Here is a 15,852-nt window from a genome sequence, read left to right as displayed (position 1 = left end):
AGGGAGGAGGTGGGCACCCCTCCACCCGCCTCAAAAGAAATCGAAGTACTAACCTGTACCAAGTCCGCCTCTGGACAATTGGTATAATCACGTCCTTCGTAAAAGAATTCGTAAAATCAAATTTTCTTTTCAATCAAATGATTAATATTTTTGTTGGTGTTACTTTTTTTATATGAGAGTTTTAATATAAAAGCTAAGAAAATGCAAATTCAACATATACCTGGCAGGGCAAGATATAAAAGTGTGCGCAAAGGGTGGAATACTAAGAAGGCAAGATAAGAAGGTCGTATCCTAAATGTTGCGTGTAACATTAAAATTCCAAACAAACGTAAACTTGTGTTTTCCTTGCAGCTCGTAGATACTTCAAATTTCTTGTTTTTGAAGGGTTTTGCCTGACTGGCTTCTGCCTATTTTGCTTGGTTTTCACTAGTGTCCCAGGCATAACATGGCACATTAACGCACGAGTCTTGTGTCTTAAGACTATTTTATCCTTGTGCTTATTATTGTGCACTAAATATTCTTAGCTTTTGCTTACGTCCATAGCAAAAACAATATACCGTTTTCTATCAAATGTTGTACTATGTAACGCAACAAGGTACACCGTAGTCATATTAGACCTGGACATTAGTTTGTCTCTGCACTCTGTAAACAAAACGCATGTTGGGGCAAGGGCCAAAAAATATTCCTGTTTTTCCTGTCCCCGATGTTCTTGGAACATCTGTTTTGGAATCGTCAGTAACGAGAGGTTTGTAGTGGATCTGTTACGCCTCGCCGCGAAACCATAATTTCCCAATTCCTATCTTGTAGTACACTTTATCGCTTTGAAAATATATAACACTGACCGGCTGACAGGTACGAACTGGGGAGCAAGTGTGACGCAGTGTGTAGAAAGCACTTGACTCACCTAATATGGCCTGGGCTCAAATCCCTGCGTCGACGCTATATGTGGGTTGAGTATGTTGGAGGTTCTCTCCCTTGCTCCGAGAGGTTTTTCTCTGGGTCTTGGTATACGCGCAGAAATTCCGGTCCGTCTGGTACCCAAGTAGAGAAGGAATTAAAGATGGCGGCAATTTGGGCCCCTCTGTTCTCTTTACCGACGTTAATAAATACTTTACAGCAGAATTGTCACAATGATCAGCTTGTGGTAACGCCAAACGATTTGTTCGGCCTCTATTGCTGTGATTATCCACTGAACGAACCGTCGTCATTTTTGTCTGGTTTGTTCTTAGTACTAGAATCTTCCAAGCGAGGGCAGTTCACACGGTGCCAGGACCTTCCTACTTCTCAGCTAGGAAGCTCCTAGAACCTAACATGTGGCGTTAGGATGATCCGCCCTCTATAGGATCTTCCTCCCTCCATGTAAACAGCTCCTTGGTCGGGAACCCATGGGAAGGGAATCGTCACGGCGACGGGTTGCGGTTTCCCTGTGTCGTTTTTGACCCTCAGCCGACCGAGAAAACATCTGCACGGTTATTTGTGTGTGTGTGTGTGTGTGGGGGGGGGTATCAGTAAACACGGGAAGGGTGTCGGCGTCTATCTTTTTTGTCTTTTTAGTAAAAAGATAGACCCCGATCCCGACCCCGCGTTTTACTGACACCCACCCGCTTGGGATATCAGTCTTATATATGGGACGGTTTGATCTTTATATGTACCCGATTTGTTTAGGGTGAGATCAACTTGTGTAATGTAAGACTGTACTATACAATATCTTTATCAACGAACCATTAGCGCAGTGTGCAGTTTTATTTAAGTATTGATTTATGTATGCAGTCGAACCTCATGTATACATGTGCGACCACCTCTCGTGAATGACCACGTTCCGCAAACGACCGCCTATCCAAAACACCAAAACTTTCCCAATCACAGCCTTACAGTTGGAACCTCTAGTAAAACACCACCTCCTGTAAGAGACCGCGACCACGTTTTGGTCCTGACGGTTGATGATATACCATTGATTTTAACCTCCTGTAAGCAACCACTTAACGCATTCTATGATCTCTATGTTCGCTGTGTGCATTATGCTACTAAGAATATACGAAAAACTTTAGTGACAACATAGAACTATGCATGGCTTAACTTAGAGAATCGCATGCAATAAATATCTTCCATAAAGTAGATGTGTCTGGACCTCTTCTCGGATGAGACCCCCTGTGGTTGGATTCTTGTAAGCGACCACCTCCCGTAGGCGACCACTCAGTCTTGCATTTTGGGTGGTTGCTTACGGGAGGTTCGACTGTAATGAGAAAATAAAGCGACAGAAATGAGTCAAAATCATAAAAGGAAAATCCTCCTTTAATACATAATTATATCAATACTTTATATTGAAAAAGAGATTGATATGGAAAATAAATTACACTCCACAATATCCGCACCTCAACACCTGCACACTTTGAAACAAATAGTTAAGTTAAAATTTGGTTGCCGGTCTACAATCCACTCAGCAAAATGTTCTACAATATTTGTATATGTTAATTGACATAACTATCACACCGATTAAAAACCTGTATTTTTGAGGGAAGAAATTGTAGAACCGAGCAAACCAATCCGCTAGAAGACACTTTGTGTAAGCGAAAACCTGGTCATAATAAAAACCTCATACAAACACGGTATTCTTAACCAACCTCCCTTAAGCACACATTTTTTTCTGTTCTAGCGCGCGGGGGTGTGTTTACAGGAAGTAAGGCTTAATCCATAATTTGCAGCGGTTGTGAGCTTGGCCATGTATGAACGTCATTAGTGGGCCAAACACCAGAGGTGTTATTACAAATATTTCTCAGTACTGCTTCCGTAGTAGCCTCATCCAGCGTATTTAGATCAGATAATGTTTCATCATTTTCATTGCTTAGATCCGCAAAAGTCAAGTTATTTTCCAGAATGGTCATTTCATGATCCTCGCCAGCCCTGTTCGGGTGGTTTGTTCGGACCTGTGACACCGCCCAGTTCGGCGGGGCAGCGGTCATGTTTGAATGTTCCGCGTTGAGCATGGGTGTTAAGTTTCTCCGCGCGGAGAAAGCGCTATCAGGCGGTGGTCTTGAGCCATTATTATTAACATCACCATGGAGAACTCTGTTGCGTAGCTCCTTTAAACCATTCAAGTGTTGATTTGACGAGTCCATGGGCGATGGTGTCAAGTGCTGGGGACGGGTGGTAGTCTGCGGTGTCAATGGATGAAACCGCTGTTCGGCCAGCGCATGCTGTGTCAAGGGAGGAACAGACTGACTTCGCTGGTACGATGGCGGAGGCATTTGACCTGTAGAACTAATGGCCTGGTTACAGATCGACTCCAATTCTGGTGAATAATCCATTGTTTGATGTTGAATCATAGACGCTTGCGGCACTTGTCCATTATCTGAACCACTGCTGAATCTACACGATTTGGGCAACAGACCAGGTGCCCTAAAAATCATACCAACAAAATGCAAATTAATATTACAAATGCCTCAGCTCGGATATTATGTGGTATCAGAAATTATTTAGACTGCCAGCATTCTCTTATTTCCTTTCGAGTTACACTAGATCGAAAGCGCGCGTGAGGGGCAAGCGGCAAAGTCGCGAGGAAAGAGGGTTGAAGCCCCAATCTCTCCAAAAATTTGCATTATTTTACTTCTTTCCTCGCCGTGCTTGGCTCTGAGGAAAGAAAGACGACCATTCGTGGTCTAGAAATTCTTCATACCCTTCTTGTTTCTGCCATGAAAAAATTAACAAACCCCCTTTGAACTGGTACCGCTTCGGGAGGTCAAACCTAAAAAGGTCGCCATTAGAGTTACGAGGCACCTTTCTAGCCGAAAACAATCAAACAAAACAGGAACTGTTGTTTAACATTGCAAAAATTTGGCGTTTGCCAAATTTTCAGATCAGAAACGCCGCCAAATTTATAGTTTAACTCGTCCCTCTAGGAACTATACAACGTGTCACTGCTACATCTAGCTTGAGAAAACAGCCGAACTTTCTTACCGCCACCTCTGGTTTCCCTGCAAAATGACGTCTGAGGGATGTGCGCAGAAATTCCATACCGATTACGCGTCACTTCCCGGATCGCGGCAGAACCTCTGATTGATCATGCCGCGAGGGAAATTTGCTTCAACCCCAGAACTGGGCAGTGACAGGTCATCAATATGGAGTTTTTGCGCTCGTTCTTCAGACGTCCTTTCGCGGGGAAACCAGTGGTGAGTCGCGAAATGTCCCCGCTTACTCAGGCTATGCCACACCTTTTATCGCTTTTGTAAATGACTTACCCTTGCTTAGACTGCTGTTGCTGCTGCTGCTGCTGTGTCATATGTACATCGCTTCCAGAGGAGACAACGCTACTCATACTGACCCCCTGAGAGTACCCAGTGGAAGCCATAGTCTCAACATGTGAAATCGCTGTCGGGAGCATAAATTCCTGGCTCCTTTGTACAACATTTGGCGAGACAGGATTCAACTGTCGCCCCACCCCGGGCGAAGCCATTGTTGGCGACGTCACGTACTGTTGTGGAGCTATGCGCTGTGGAGTTCTGGGAGAAGGCAGAGGGTACGCAAACGAACCAGGTCTGCGGTTTGAGGTTGGTGTAGAAGGAGGGTTCTGGTTAATCAATCTTGGTTGTTTACTGGGTGACATGGGCATATCATTGACTCCCATCTGTGCTGCTCCTTGCTGCGGCCAGTCACTATTAATAAGCTGGCTAGGATGGGTTGCAGTGGGTCGCAACGTCGGAGGGCTTGTCTCTCCTCTATTTACCCTCTGTTCTTGTGATCCATTAGTGATTGGTGTGAACAAAAACCTGGTGGGCTCTGCTGAGTTTGGTGTGTGTCTAGGTGTGGCGTTAGCCGAACTGGGAGTAACAGGACGATTCTGTGGTGTCCCTGGAGTGTTGAACTTTGGTGATGACTGGAATGGTGAAGGTGTCTGTGGCATTGCTTGCTGTATAGGAGTTGTCGGGGACATCATCGATGGAGTAACAGGTCTTATTTTGGAAGGAAATCCACTGGGTGTAGTGGTAGGGTTCCCTGACTGTGGTTGTTGTTGTTGATAAAACTGTCCTATCTGAGAAGGGGGACTCTGGAGAGATGCTTGTATTGGCTTTGGTTGGATATGTAATGGCTGTTTATGGGGTGTCTTCTGTGGACTTGAGACGCTTACCTAAAAATGCAAACAACAAATTACACTGTAAACCTATAATAAGTTATTCAAGGACTAATTTATTCAAATAATTATAATTTCTTGAAAAGAATATTTGGGGAATGGAATCGTCTCTCTTGCCAGTTAGTATGCAAGAACCTCGGTTTAAAATCTATAAAAAATCAATTGGGCAAATAAGATATTAGAGGAGCGACTTCTGTGGCAGATTTTAAGTCGAAGATTTCTAGATTTTAGCTCACTTTTGAATTTCTGTATATAGTTCGATTTTTTTGTATATATCTTATAATTAAGCTTATAGGTAGTTTAGGGTTTCCTCCTAGAATGGTGCTACCGCACTTTTTGAGGTTCCTTCCCTTTTCAACGCTGTTCTTTGTACTAATTTGTAATTTATGTTGTTGAAATAAAGTATTAAAGTGTAAGTAGTCACCTTTATCCTGTGACAGCCGCCACCTTGTGGCCATCTCAGTGAGAGTTCTCTTATTGTTGTCACAATATTAAGTGACCGTCAAGTTCTTGGATTTATTTTACAAATACGATAATTAAGGAAAATTCAGTGTAACATAGAAGGCGACGACTAATTGTGGCACAGTAATGCCGTTCCTCTTCCGTGTTTTTTTTTTCTTTCAACAAAACAAAGTGCAACTTCTGCTTAAGATTATGCTACAGTGAAACCCTGCCTTACAGCTACCTTGTTATTACGACCACCTTTTTTTCTGTCCCCCGGAAAAACGGCCATACATTTTCTTTTAAAAAACCCTAATGTTAATATGGTGACCTGTAAATACAGCCAAACTTTTTTTGGTCCATTGGTGACCGTATTGATGGGGTTCCACTCTAATTTATGACAAACCTCCATTGAGCTGCCAACCTCCATTAAGCGGCCACTTGCCAGAACCCTGAGGGTGGCCAACCTACTGGCAGTTCAACTGTATTTATTTCTACTTACCAAAGCCTTGTGAGCCAGTAACTGTGGTGTTGTGTTACAAAGAGCTGCTCCCTGCTGGATTAAGGAATTGGAAGGAATTTGTTGAATTTGCTTCTGCTGTTGTCTTTGCGGCATCTTCTTAGGCATCTGCTGTGACTGTCGCCGTTTTTGTGACAGTAACATTGGATCATCACTTTGCTTCAAGGGTGTCAATAGAGACACTAATGAATGACTTATCTGAGGTGTGCTTAGATCATTGCTGGACATTACCACAAATGCTGCCATGGATTTGCTGGATACGTAACTCCCGCCAACAAGAAACCTGGCCAGTTCAATCAACGTGCTGAATACCCTACCAAGGAGTTTATTGGCCCACTCACACACAAGCATACAAGCTGCTGAGAGGGTTTGGTCTTCTTCTATTTTGTCTCCTCCATTTGGACTGTTTGCTGAATTATTTGAACTCTGAAAGGTGATTCAAATTCTGGTTAAAGAGAATTATTGTGACAAAATTGCTTGAAACCAGAATTGTTTCATTAATGGTTAAGACATTTTGATATCTTAAATGAGAGGCATAATATTGGACCTTAGCAAACTTAACTGAAATGATTTTGTAAGTCTGCAGACAAAATCCTTGCGTGACACCATTCAAATAAAAACTCTTAGGAAGGCCTTACACATTATAACTAGGATAACCAGAGGTCAGGGAGTACATGTGAGATAGATCGAAGGTCAAAAAACTCTTGCTGTAATGCTATGCTCCGGATAAGTTTCACCCCATTTTTTGCCTTTTCCCCTTACTACGGAGCCTTGTCCGAGGCAACACATGATAGGATATCAGATGACATGAGTGACAATTGAGCATGCGTGATGAGATTGAGTTTTTGGCACCCATTCATTCTTAGTGGAAGTCCAAATGAATGCTGGCTACATACTGTACATGCTGTGTTGCTCACACATAATAGCAACCCGGAGATAAGGATTGCGGGCTTCTCTGGTCGCCTGCAATAACTTAACATTGTGTTTCAAGGCTGTAAAGCTAAATGCTACATTAAAAACAACAATAACAAAGTAACACAAAATATATTTCTCACCTTTTCTTTTTCACTTGCTGATGGCACTTGTAGAGATGGCAGGGTAGGTGGTTTTACGTTCTTTTTTCTTTGGATTCCACTATAACAGTATTTGGAATTCCCTCGTGTCCCTAGTCGTCTTGCCTTCACTCTTGGAAACACACACTTGATAATCTTCCCAAAGTCAGGTGCACTTAATGTCCGAGCAGCATTCATGCTCTCACAGTGAGCTCTGTTTGAAAAAATTGATTGAAACATCTCAATCAGTCAAAAAATGATGAAACAAAATGAATGGCCACAGGACAGTTAAATCTGGTTTCCCTAATCATCTGGATCCTTTTGTATGCCTTAGGCTTTCTTCACTTTATAGCAGATAGCTTTTGGGCTATACCGGATACGGCTTAATGTGTTCACACATAAAAACAGTGATTTCTGTGTAAATTCTGAGATGAAGCATGTGGGACAATTCGGACGACTGTAAAACTGTGCGTAGACTGATGTGGGGTGGTTTATTTACCTACTAGAAGTTCAGATTTGATTCTGATCCTTGGCTGCATGACCTCCAACCTTCTTGTACTTGAGCTTTTTCACTTTCTATATAAAATTCTAGTTCTTTATGGAGAACTGATACCATTGTCCAGGGTTGTCACTAAGATTTCAAGTTGCCGGGTAAATACAACAAGTAGGTGGGAATCAATTTTTCTTCTATTTTCCTTTGAAAGTAGCCGGGGGCCATGTTTATAGTAGCTGGGGGAATCCCCAGCCCCTGCCTCTTAATGACAGCCATGATTGTCTTTTCCAACTTAAATAAGCCCTAAATAAATCCTTAAATAAGCCTTAAATAAATCCTCTATTAAGCCCCCCCCAGGGGGCTTAATAGAGGATTTATGGCAATTAATGACTTACTTATATTCATCATAGACTTCATGCTTGGGCAAAGTGGAATTGTTGTCACACTCCTCCAAATGACATCGAATCCTTTAAAAAGCACAAATAATCAGCACTACTGTTAAATTAACTACTAAAACATGATTCTTAAGATTAAAGATAAGCAAAAAAAGTTTAAACACGATTTTTCGATTTCGCTATGACATTATCAAATGACAAGATGAAATCTAAAAACTGACCAAATATATACTGTTCAAAGTGACAAAACATCTTTGCACGTGTAAATGAAAATATGCTAAACAGTTTTGATTGGATGGAATCTGATTGTGTGTTTAAACATGATTCAATTTGTTAAACCCTTATCAAGAGGCAACTGCAGGGAGACCAAGATGCTAATTAACAAGGAAACTCCTCTGAATAAGGACCAATGGACTCTATAATACCGGCTACTGAGTTTGGACAAGAAACAGTCCTATGTATATCTTATGAACCTGTTTGAGGTTGTATGTATATATATTCCACAGGGAATGCTAGGTTTGTTCTGCAGAGGGAATTTGTCGGATATTCAACTATGACTTTGTAGTCTGTCTATTTGAACAAATATTTGAGGAAATTGATCAATAATAAAACTTCAACAGGGTAATTGTATCACCACCATCACCACAAAAAAATCTCACCAGTGAAATGCTTGTGTTTGCTCTGCTCTTGTAGTAGAGATGGGAAGACTTTGATTTCTATTAAAGTAAGACATTAACAACTTTTAAATCCTTTAAAAGTTACAACAGATTGAAAATTTACAGACTAAAGACATATTTATTCAATATTTTTTACCAAACAACCAAATTACAAATATACGATTATCAGTATACGATAATTAATTCATACGTTAATGTTTTCCAAGCATTACAATATCAAAAAAACCTTCCTGCTTCCATGAAGTAATGAACCCACTATTTTTTCATCTTCCCTGATCAGGACCATCCTTGCAAAATATCTCACTATCTTGTTTTTGGTATTTCTTTACCTAAGTGTGAAAAGTTCTCTGCACTCAAGACTTCAGGCTGATCATTTCACCAGTATTGCCCTGCCCCTGGTTAACAAATTAGATATAATTATTAAAGACTTACTGATCAAAGTCATCTTTGGATTCAGAGGCTGTCTCACCAGGAAGTCGAAGATAGAGCAACAATTTTTCAGTGTCTGACAGCTGTTGTACCTCTTCCTGTAAAATAATTTAATAATATGTAAAATTATTAGTGTGCGGTCTGGTCATTTCTGATACTGCCTGTCAACCTGGTATTTTAAAGGAAAAGAATGTCCCAGGTCCCCTTAAAACCAGGATGAAAAAGTTGCCTTTGGTTTGGAATTAAATTTTGTGATACTCAATTTGTAATTCACAGCATATAATGAAAGAGAGTTTGTTATGTCACTGCCAATACAGCCAATGCAAAAGTGAATGGAAGTCACTTTCACTACTTAGAAAATGGATTATTGCAGCCACAATTCTTTCCTCTTTTTCTGCCGATGACGGTGCTTTCTGAGAAGATTTTCACCAGTCATTCAATGATGGCGCCATGTCACTTGCTGCTTCCACCCCTGGAAGGCCTGTCACAAAACTTGTCAACAAAGAATAAAGGCATTACATTTACCAGAATTTTTTGGATCCTCTCTTGTATCTCCTTGCTGAAAAAAGAAAAGTTTGAAGGTTGAATATGCTTCATCTTTAGCTAGAAAAATTGTCAAAACCTTCATCCACATATGCAAGATTCATGAATCTAAAATATTTTTGCAGACAAAGCAGTGGCTGGTGCTTGTTTTGCTATAAAACAGTCTGTTTGACTATTGAAGTCAAACGTGCATGCAAACACGGTTTAAGTTTATGTTGTACGCACTTTGTTTAAATTTAAAATGTTACATGAACTTTTATTTGCACAAGACAGCCTATTTATAACGTTGCATAGCAAGTGTTGAGTTCTCAGTTCTTAGACTAATTCAAGTTGACTAGTATGCATTTGCTAAACCATTTATTGATAACCAGAAGTTGCTAACCAGACGTATAAACGGTGAATTGTTTTGGCTAAATATGAAGACAGTCATAGTTTAGTGCTGTTTTTATGCTACCTCCTCTTCAGTTTCTACATTATAACTTGCCCAAGTGCCTACGGACATGTTTAATTTAATTTTAGATCATATTGTATGTGTGATTAAAATAGGATTAATTTCTACCATCATAATTACCGTCTTTGGTCAACAGAACAGTGCTTATGTTCACACAAAATTTGGAGATGTTCAATTATATATTCTTAACCTTGTAATCCATAAAGAGTTTAATTGTGTTTACAAAATAGTATGACAATGTAAAGAGGTATTCATCAGTATTTGTTGTTGATGTTGTTGTTGTTTTTTTTTTGAAAAAAAAAAACTAGTTCTGTTAAAAAATTCATTTGCACTTTGAACTGAGACAGACAAGAGCTGTCTACAACATTCACCATTTTATACAGCAAAACACATTTTGTTCAGACAGGTGATAAATTAAATATCAAATAAAAACTGTAATAATGGCCACCTGGCCTGGATGACTGTTTAAGTCATCTGATAAATAGAAATATTTATGGCTGCAGCATTTTGTTTCTTAAAATCCCACTTAAAAATTACTTTAACCAATTAGATAACAAAACATTATTTAAATCACAAATTTTTAGCAAAAAAACAAACTTTAGGATTTTAATTACCCAACAGAATTTAGTTTCTACACATACAAAAATTTCACCATCAAGACAGCAATGTTAGCTAGTCAGTCATTTTGAAGGTAACCAATCTGATGGAAATTCACAGTAAGCTGGTAATAGTGTAATTTAAAATAACCCCACCCCTGAATATATGCAGAAAAAATAATGGGTATTTTTGGAGCGCACCAAGTCTCTGCTGAGTAGTCAAAATAACCTGGCGTCTTCATCAAAGCATGAAAAAAATTCTTGTTCACAATATATTCACTTGAAAAATCTTAATGAGGACATTTAGCACAATCTTGAAATGAATTTATCATCTTTGACTTATTCACCTGTGTAATTTAAAGCAAGTCTAACTCTTCGGAAAACTTTTCATTCAAGTTATAAATAAGTAGAGCCCACCTTTGTAAATCCCTTTGCACTCACCAGTAACTGAATTTTAAAAAAAAAAACACTCGAGGCGCAAGTTAAATTGCGCAAAAAAATCCGCAAAAAAAATGCACCGTTTTACCCGAGTCATTTAAAACGCAATACAGGGCAAGTAAATATACAAGGCAAATATTTTAATATGAAAACAATAAAAACCCCGTTCCCACGACCCAAATGGATGATCAAACAGTGGAACACATGGTCGAACAAAGCCCCTAGACATGCTGCATTTCACAGCGTAAGGCCTTCGTGTCACGTTCAAAAAGAACTTTCCCCTCGTCCATTTCCAACACGAAATAAACAGACGTTGTCAGTTTCAAATCTTTCAAAACTGCCCAAAGTGAAAGCACGATTATATTTCTGGGCTAAAAATATTATGTTTTTAATCTTTCGTGAATATCATTTAGATTTTGCAATTCCGTACGCTCATAAATGGAAGGCTTTTGTTTAAAGCGACAAAAAGCTGTATTAAAAAACGAGACGAGCGTCCTTTAATTTTTCGCGCGAAACTTCCCGCGAAACTCATTTACGAACAGGGGAAATAACAATAAGACGTCAATATCTTTCCAAAACTGGTGAAAAAACGGTTTTAGAAAGAAACTTATTTTCAAAATTGCACGTGAATGCAATTTTCTGCTTTTCCTTTTTTCGTTGCAAACTTTTTCGACTGACCTCGTCGAAATCCCGCCCAGACAAGGAGGTGAAAAGATCTAAAGAAATAATTGCTTGCATGAAAAGGTATTATAACGTATATTTGATCAGAAGCACCTGACTTTTGAAGTTGTCTGATAATCACTATCTACACGTGTTTCATTGAATTGGATGGCATGTGAAATGTACGGCGATGCCGACCCCTTTGACAGCGTGTTTGCTATAGATTTGACTCCATCGCCGCACATCTCACGAAAACATTTTTAAATATTACGGCAACTTGTTTGCAAGTGTTTCTTTATTTCAGCATTGCCATGGCAAAAGTACGATGGAGTTTCACGGGTTAAGAACACTGAAATTACTTCTACGTCATTGGAACTGAGCTCACTAGGGTTTCGCTAAACTAATTTTAGACCCGCTACGGATGTGTGAAAAGGAAGTTGCTCGACCACCATGTGAGCTCACGAGTTAAAAACGCGCAAAGAAGATTTTTCGGTGTTTTATCTGCATTCAGAACTAACGCGATTACAAACTTTGACACGCGAGGTCGGCGATCAACGGCACCGAACGTTTTACCCGCAGATGACAAAATAGTCGTAAGAAATGAGGTTTAACCGAACATTACCACGCTTCATTGAGCTAATGGCAAACAAACTAAAATCATGCAGCGAAAAATAAAGAAGAAAAGTGATTTGCATCCATTCATTCAACGAGGGGGCACTTTGAACGAAAAAGATTGATAAATACTAAATAAACTTCACTGATCGTAAGTTTGATAGAGTTTTTCTCTTTTGATGTAACGTATTTAGCAAGGAATGAATTTCTCAAATAAACGCCTTCTGTGTTTACAAAACAAAAAACATTAAAGGTTGTATATGTCAAACGATGGAGCTGTCCATTTTATTTCGCTGCTAATTACAACAACCTTGTAAACAAGACGAGAATATGCCCGTAAACGTCAGCCACATCTCGGTTTAGTTTGCTCATCTTGGAGATCGGTCTAGCTAAAGCAATTTCTCTGAAATTCCTCGATCGTGGAAAACCGAATGAATGAAATTTTTTTTTCATAAGCCACGTGCAGAGCGGAAAAAACAACTGAACGACTTCCCACATAAGCGAATCACATCTGCCCTTAACAGCAACACACATGGCTTCGATCCACCAATTCCTCGACAAAAACAAACCCCAATAAATGACTTCAATCGGTAAATTTAGTTTACGGCCAGCAATTAGCAGTCAAAATATGCGCAAGTCAAGGAGTCGAAATCCATTGGGATTATGACCTGCCTATATCGACAACGCGAAGAACGCCGTATAAAATTCACAATAAATTTTAAAACGCTCAGTTTTAACCTTCATGTAAAAAAGAACACCAAGTTCCTAGCGTGATCTACAAATTTAATGCAACCACCTGGGCACAGACGATCTTTGCGCAGTTTTCCCAGAATATGGACCAAATATTTAATCGCAATGTGATAATAAATCAATTGTGATTGCGTACCTTACAAACGATTGAAGAGCTTGCTCAAGGCCAACGTTTGCGCTATCAGCTTCCTCCGACTCGCAATCCATAGGGCTCGGAGAGGCAGCTGTCTTCAAAGACACTGGGATAGCTGGGGATTGAAGAAGCTCAGGATGTCCACAGGTCATGTCAACAGTCGAAGAGGTACTCACGACCAATTCAGTGCCTAAAGGATTCGATCGTTCCATAATGACTTCGCTTGAGCCCTGCATGGCTGAAACTGGAAAATCTCAGCTTCTTTTGTTGTGCCAAGTTGCAGAGCTTGCCCTGATCCTGTCGCGATCACACTAATGCCCACTTTGTCGTCATAACTCCTGTTATCAAGCAGGCCAGCACATGGGTCACGAGCCATCACGCATGCGTACTTACAAGACGCAAATGAACGTTGACAAAACAAGGTGTTAGCAGCCAATAGGATACGCACTGGTTGTTAGCATTCTGCTCAATTAAAAAGCGCTTTGTCATTGAAATTAGACGTTATAGAAAACTTCGAAATTAGCTTTGGATAAATGTACGCTAAGAGAGAAGATATCAAGCGTAATTTATTACAGAAGCGCTGCAAACTCGAGAAGAAAATGGTTCTCGGAGCTGACGGATAATTCTTAAAGAAAGGTAAGTCTCACAAGAGTTTTTAGTGCAACCAACACGAAGCGAGGATAATGATTGACAGCACAAATGATTGACTTAAAAGATTAAAAGTCGCAACAAGGGCACACGACGCGACCAAAGGAGAGCACTGACCTATCGCAGAAGGACCCCGCCCAAAAGTTCTCAGGGGAGTTCTTTTCAGCTAACTCTAATTGCGCCAAGGTCATGCAAACTTTTGAAAATGGAGCAAACAATAAAATTTACACATTTTGCTCAAAAGTTTTGCGACATAAACAGCAAAATTGAGCGCTACAGAACAGAGAAGAGTTAGTTACCCCGCATGGTTTCATTCACTAATATCAGAAACTCATAAGGGGTTGTTCAACCCCTTACGAGTTTCTGCTAATATTCAACCGTGTTCAAAGTAGTGCATGTTGCACGACTCAAACGTTTGAAATGGTGGCAAAATGTAATGGGCATGACCTGTACGCTGTCACATACTCCACTAACTTTTAGAACTTGAACTACTCTCCATTGCTGTTGGGATAAACTTGCAAAGTCACTGAATCTTATGTTTGAAATTGTTACAAGTAATATACCCGCTCCCGTAGCCAATTATGGAGACAGATTGTATAGTTCTAACTTTAGCCTGTGGACAAGATCCTTTGGTGTGAGGACTCACTCTTTCGCGTGGTTACTACCAGTTTTGCAGTATTTGCTCAAATGAAAATCCGATATGAAAGAGGCTAAAATCCAAAATCAGCTAAGTCTGGCTGGACTGAATAGTTAGCTTGGGGCGGTGTCGCTGTCCGACCGTGACCACCGGGCTATTCAAACTGAAGTGTGCTGGGACAAAAACTGGCCGGCCTCTCCCAAGGGATGTTCTAGCGGCATACCGCCCATTAAGTACGTGCAACCCATAGACAATCCAGATGGGGTGACGGTATTTTCCCTTTTCCAAGCACTCGCCGTGTACACTATAATATCAGTGGGTTGGCATATCGTACGGACACGAAAAATATATTTGATTATACCTGCGGGCAAGCAGGAAAACACTAGTTTACTTTGCCTTTAAACATGTACAAATAACTTTAAGTAAAAAGTAAGGTTAAGGTCTTTATTTTACGTCGGTAATTAGGTAACATAGCTTGCGAAAACAGCCATTTCTTCTGGCTCCTCGCCGCCTGAGACGTTTCGCTAACGTCCCAGGCGGCGAGGAGTGAGCAGAACGGCTGTTTTCGCCAGCTACTGTTAACACTGCTCATTAGACTGACAAACCTGAGACGACGGTGCGCTCATCTCATCTCTCCCTCCCCTCCCCCCGGTCCCCCGTCCATCTGTTTCCATCACTGCTCCATTTTATGGGTATTTACAGCTACTTAAAGCTACACAGAAAGGAAAGAAGTCGATAGAAGGATTTGAGGTCACACCTGGGAATCAAAATCGGAACGTCCGGCACTGAAGTGCTAACCGACTGCGCTAATCCTTTCTCCGGCGTGAAAGGTTTGAATAAAATAAAGTTTATGGCCTTAACAGTTCGTGGATATGGCTCTACAAGGGTGACTCCTGCTTTGGATTTACAGCGGTGTATCATTCGCATTACTTTTCCGGTACACAAATCGGCTTTTCATACGTGACTAAAAGGTAGCATTCGGTAGGGTGTTTCGGCCAGTTGACAAAGCTTCAGTTTCCTTGCGACTAACTTGATGGCGAAAGAATAAAATGTTAGACTGGCTTCATCTGTACGAAGATCTCTTACATGCGAGCTGTATTTCTGTTTTTTTTTTTTTTATTGTTGTTGTTGTTGTCTTTCTGCCATCTCTTTTGACTTGACGTCTTATTGGGGACTTCGGACAGCAAAAACTTTCATTTCTTAACGGTTCGTTTGACTTGGAACAAAAATCTGTGCTTGCAATGCCAAAAAA

At 40.4% G+C, this 15,852-nt stretch overlaps 1 protein-coding gene across 1 annotated transcript; it reads right to left on the bottom strand.

Moving 5' to 3' along the window:
• Positions 1 to 2,612: 2,612 nt before the first annotated feature.
• LOC140935266 (uncharacterized) lies at positions 2,613 to 14,184 on the bottom strand. The gene is made up of 9 exons (XM_073384813.1): positions 13,319 to 14,184; positions 9,658 to 9,691; positions 9,136 to 9,230; positions 8,686 to 8,742; positions 8,027 to 8,098; positions 7,142 to 7,352; positions 6,069 to 6,512; positions 4,236 to 5,122; positions 2,613 to 3,396 (listed from the first exon to the last, which is right to left on the bottom strand). The coding sequence occupies exons 1-9, from the start codon at positions 13,549 to 13,551 to the stop codon at positions 2,685 to 2,687; spliced, it is 2,745 nt and encodes a 914-aa protein (XP_073240914.1). The 5' UTR covers positions 13,552 to 14,184; the 3' UTR covers positions 2,613 to 2,684.
• Positions 14,185 to 15,852: the final 1,668 nt, after the last annotated feature.

Source organism: Porites lutea, chromosome 4, assembly GCF_958299795.1.
Source record: "Porites lutea chromosome 4, jaPorLute2.1, whole genome shotgun sequence".
NCBI lineage: Eukaryota > Metazoa > Cnidaria > Anthozoa > Scleractinia > Poritidae > Porites > Porites lutea.
The sequence above is the reverse complement of the archived record's forward strand: the minus strand, read 5'-3'. Positions and strand labels throughout refer to the sequence as shown.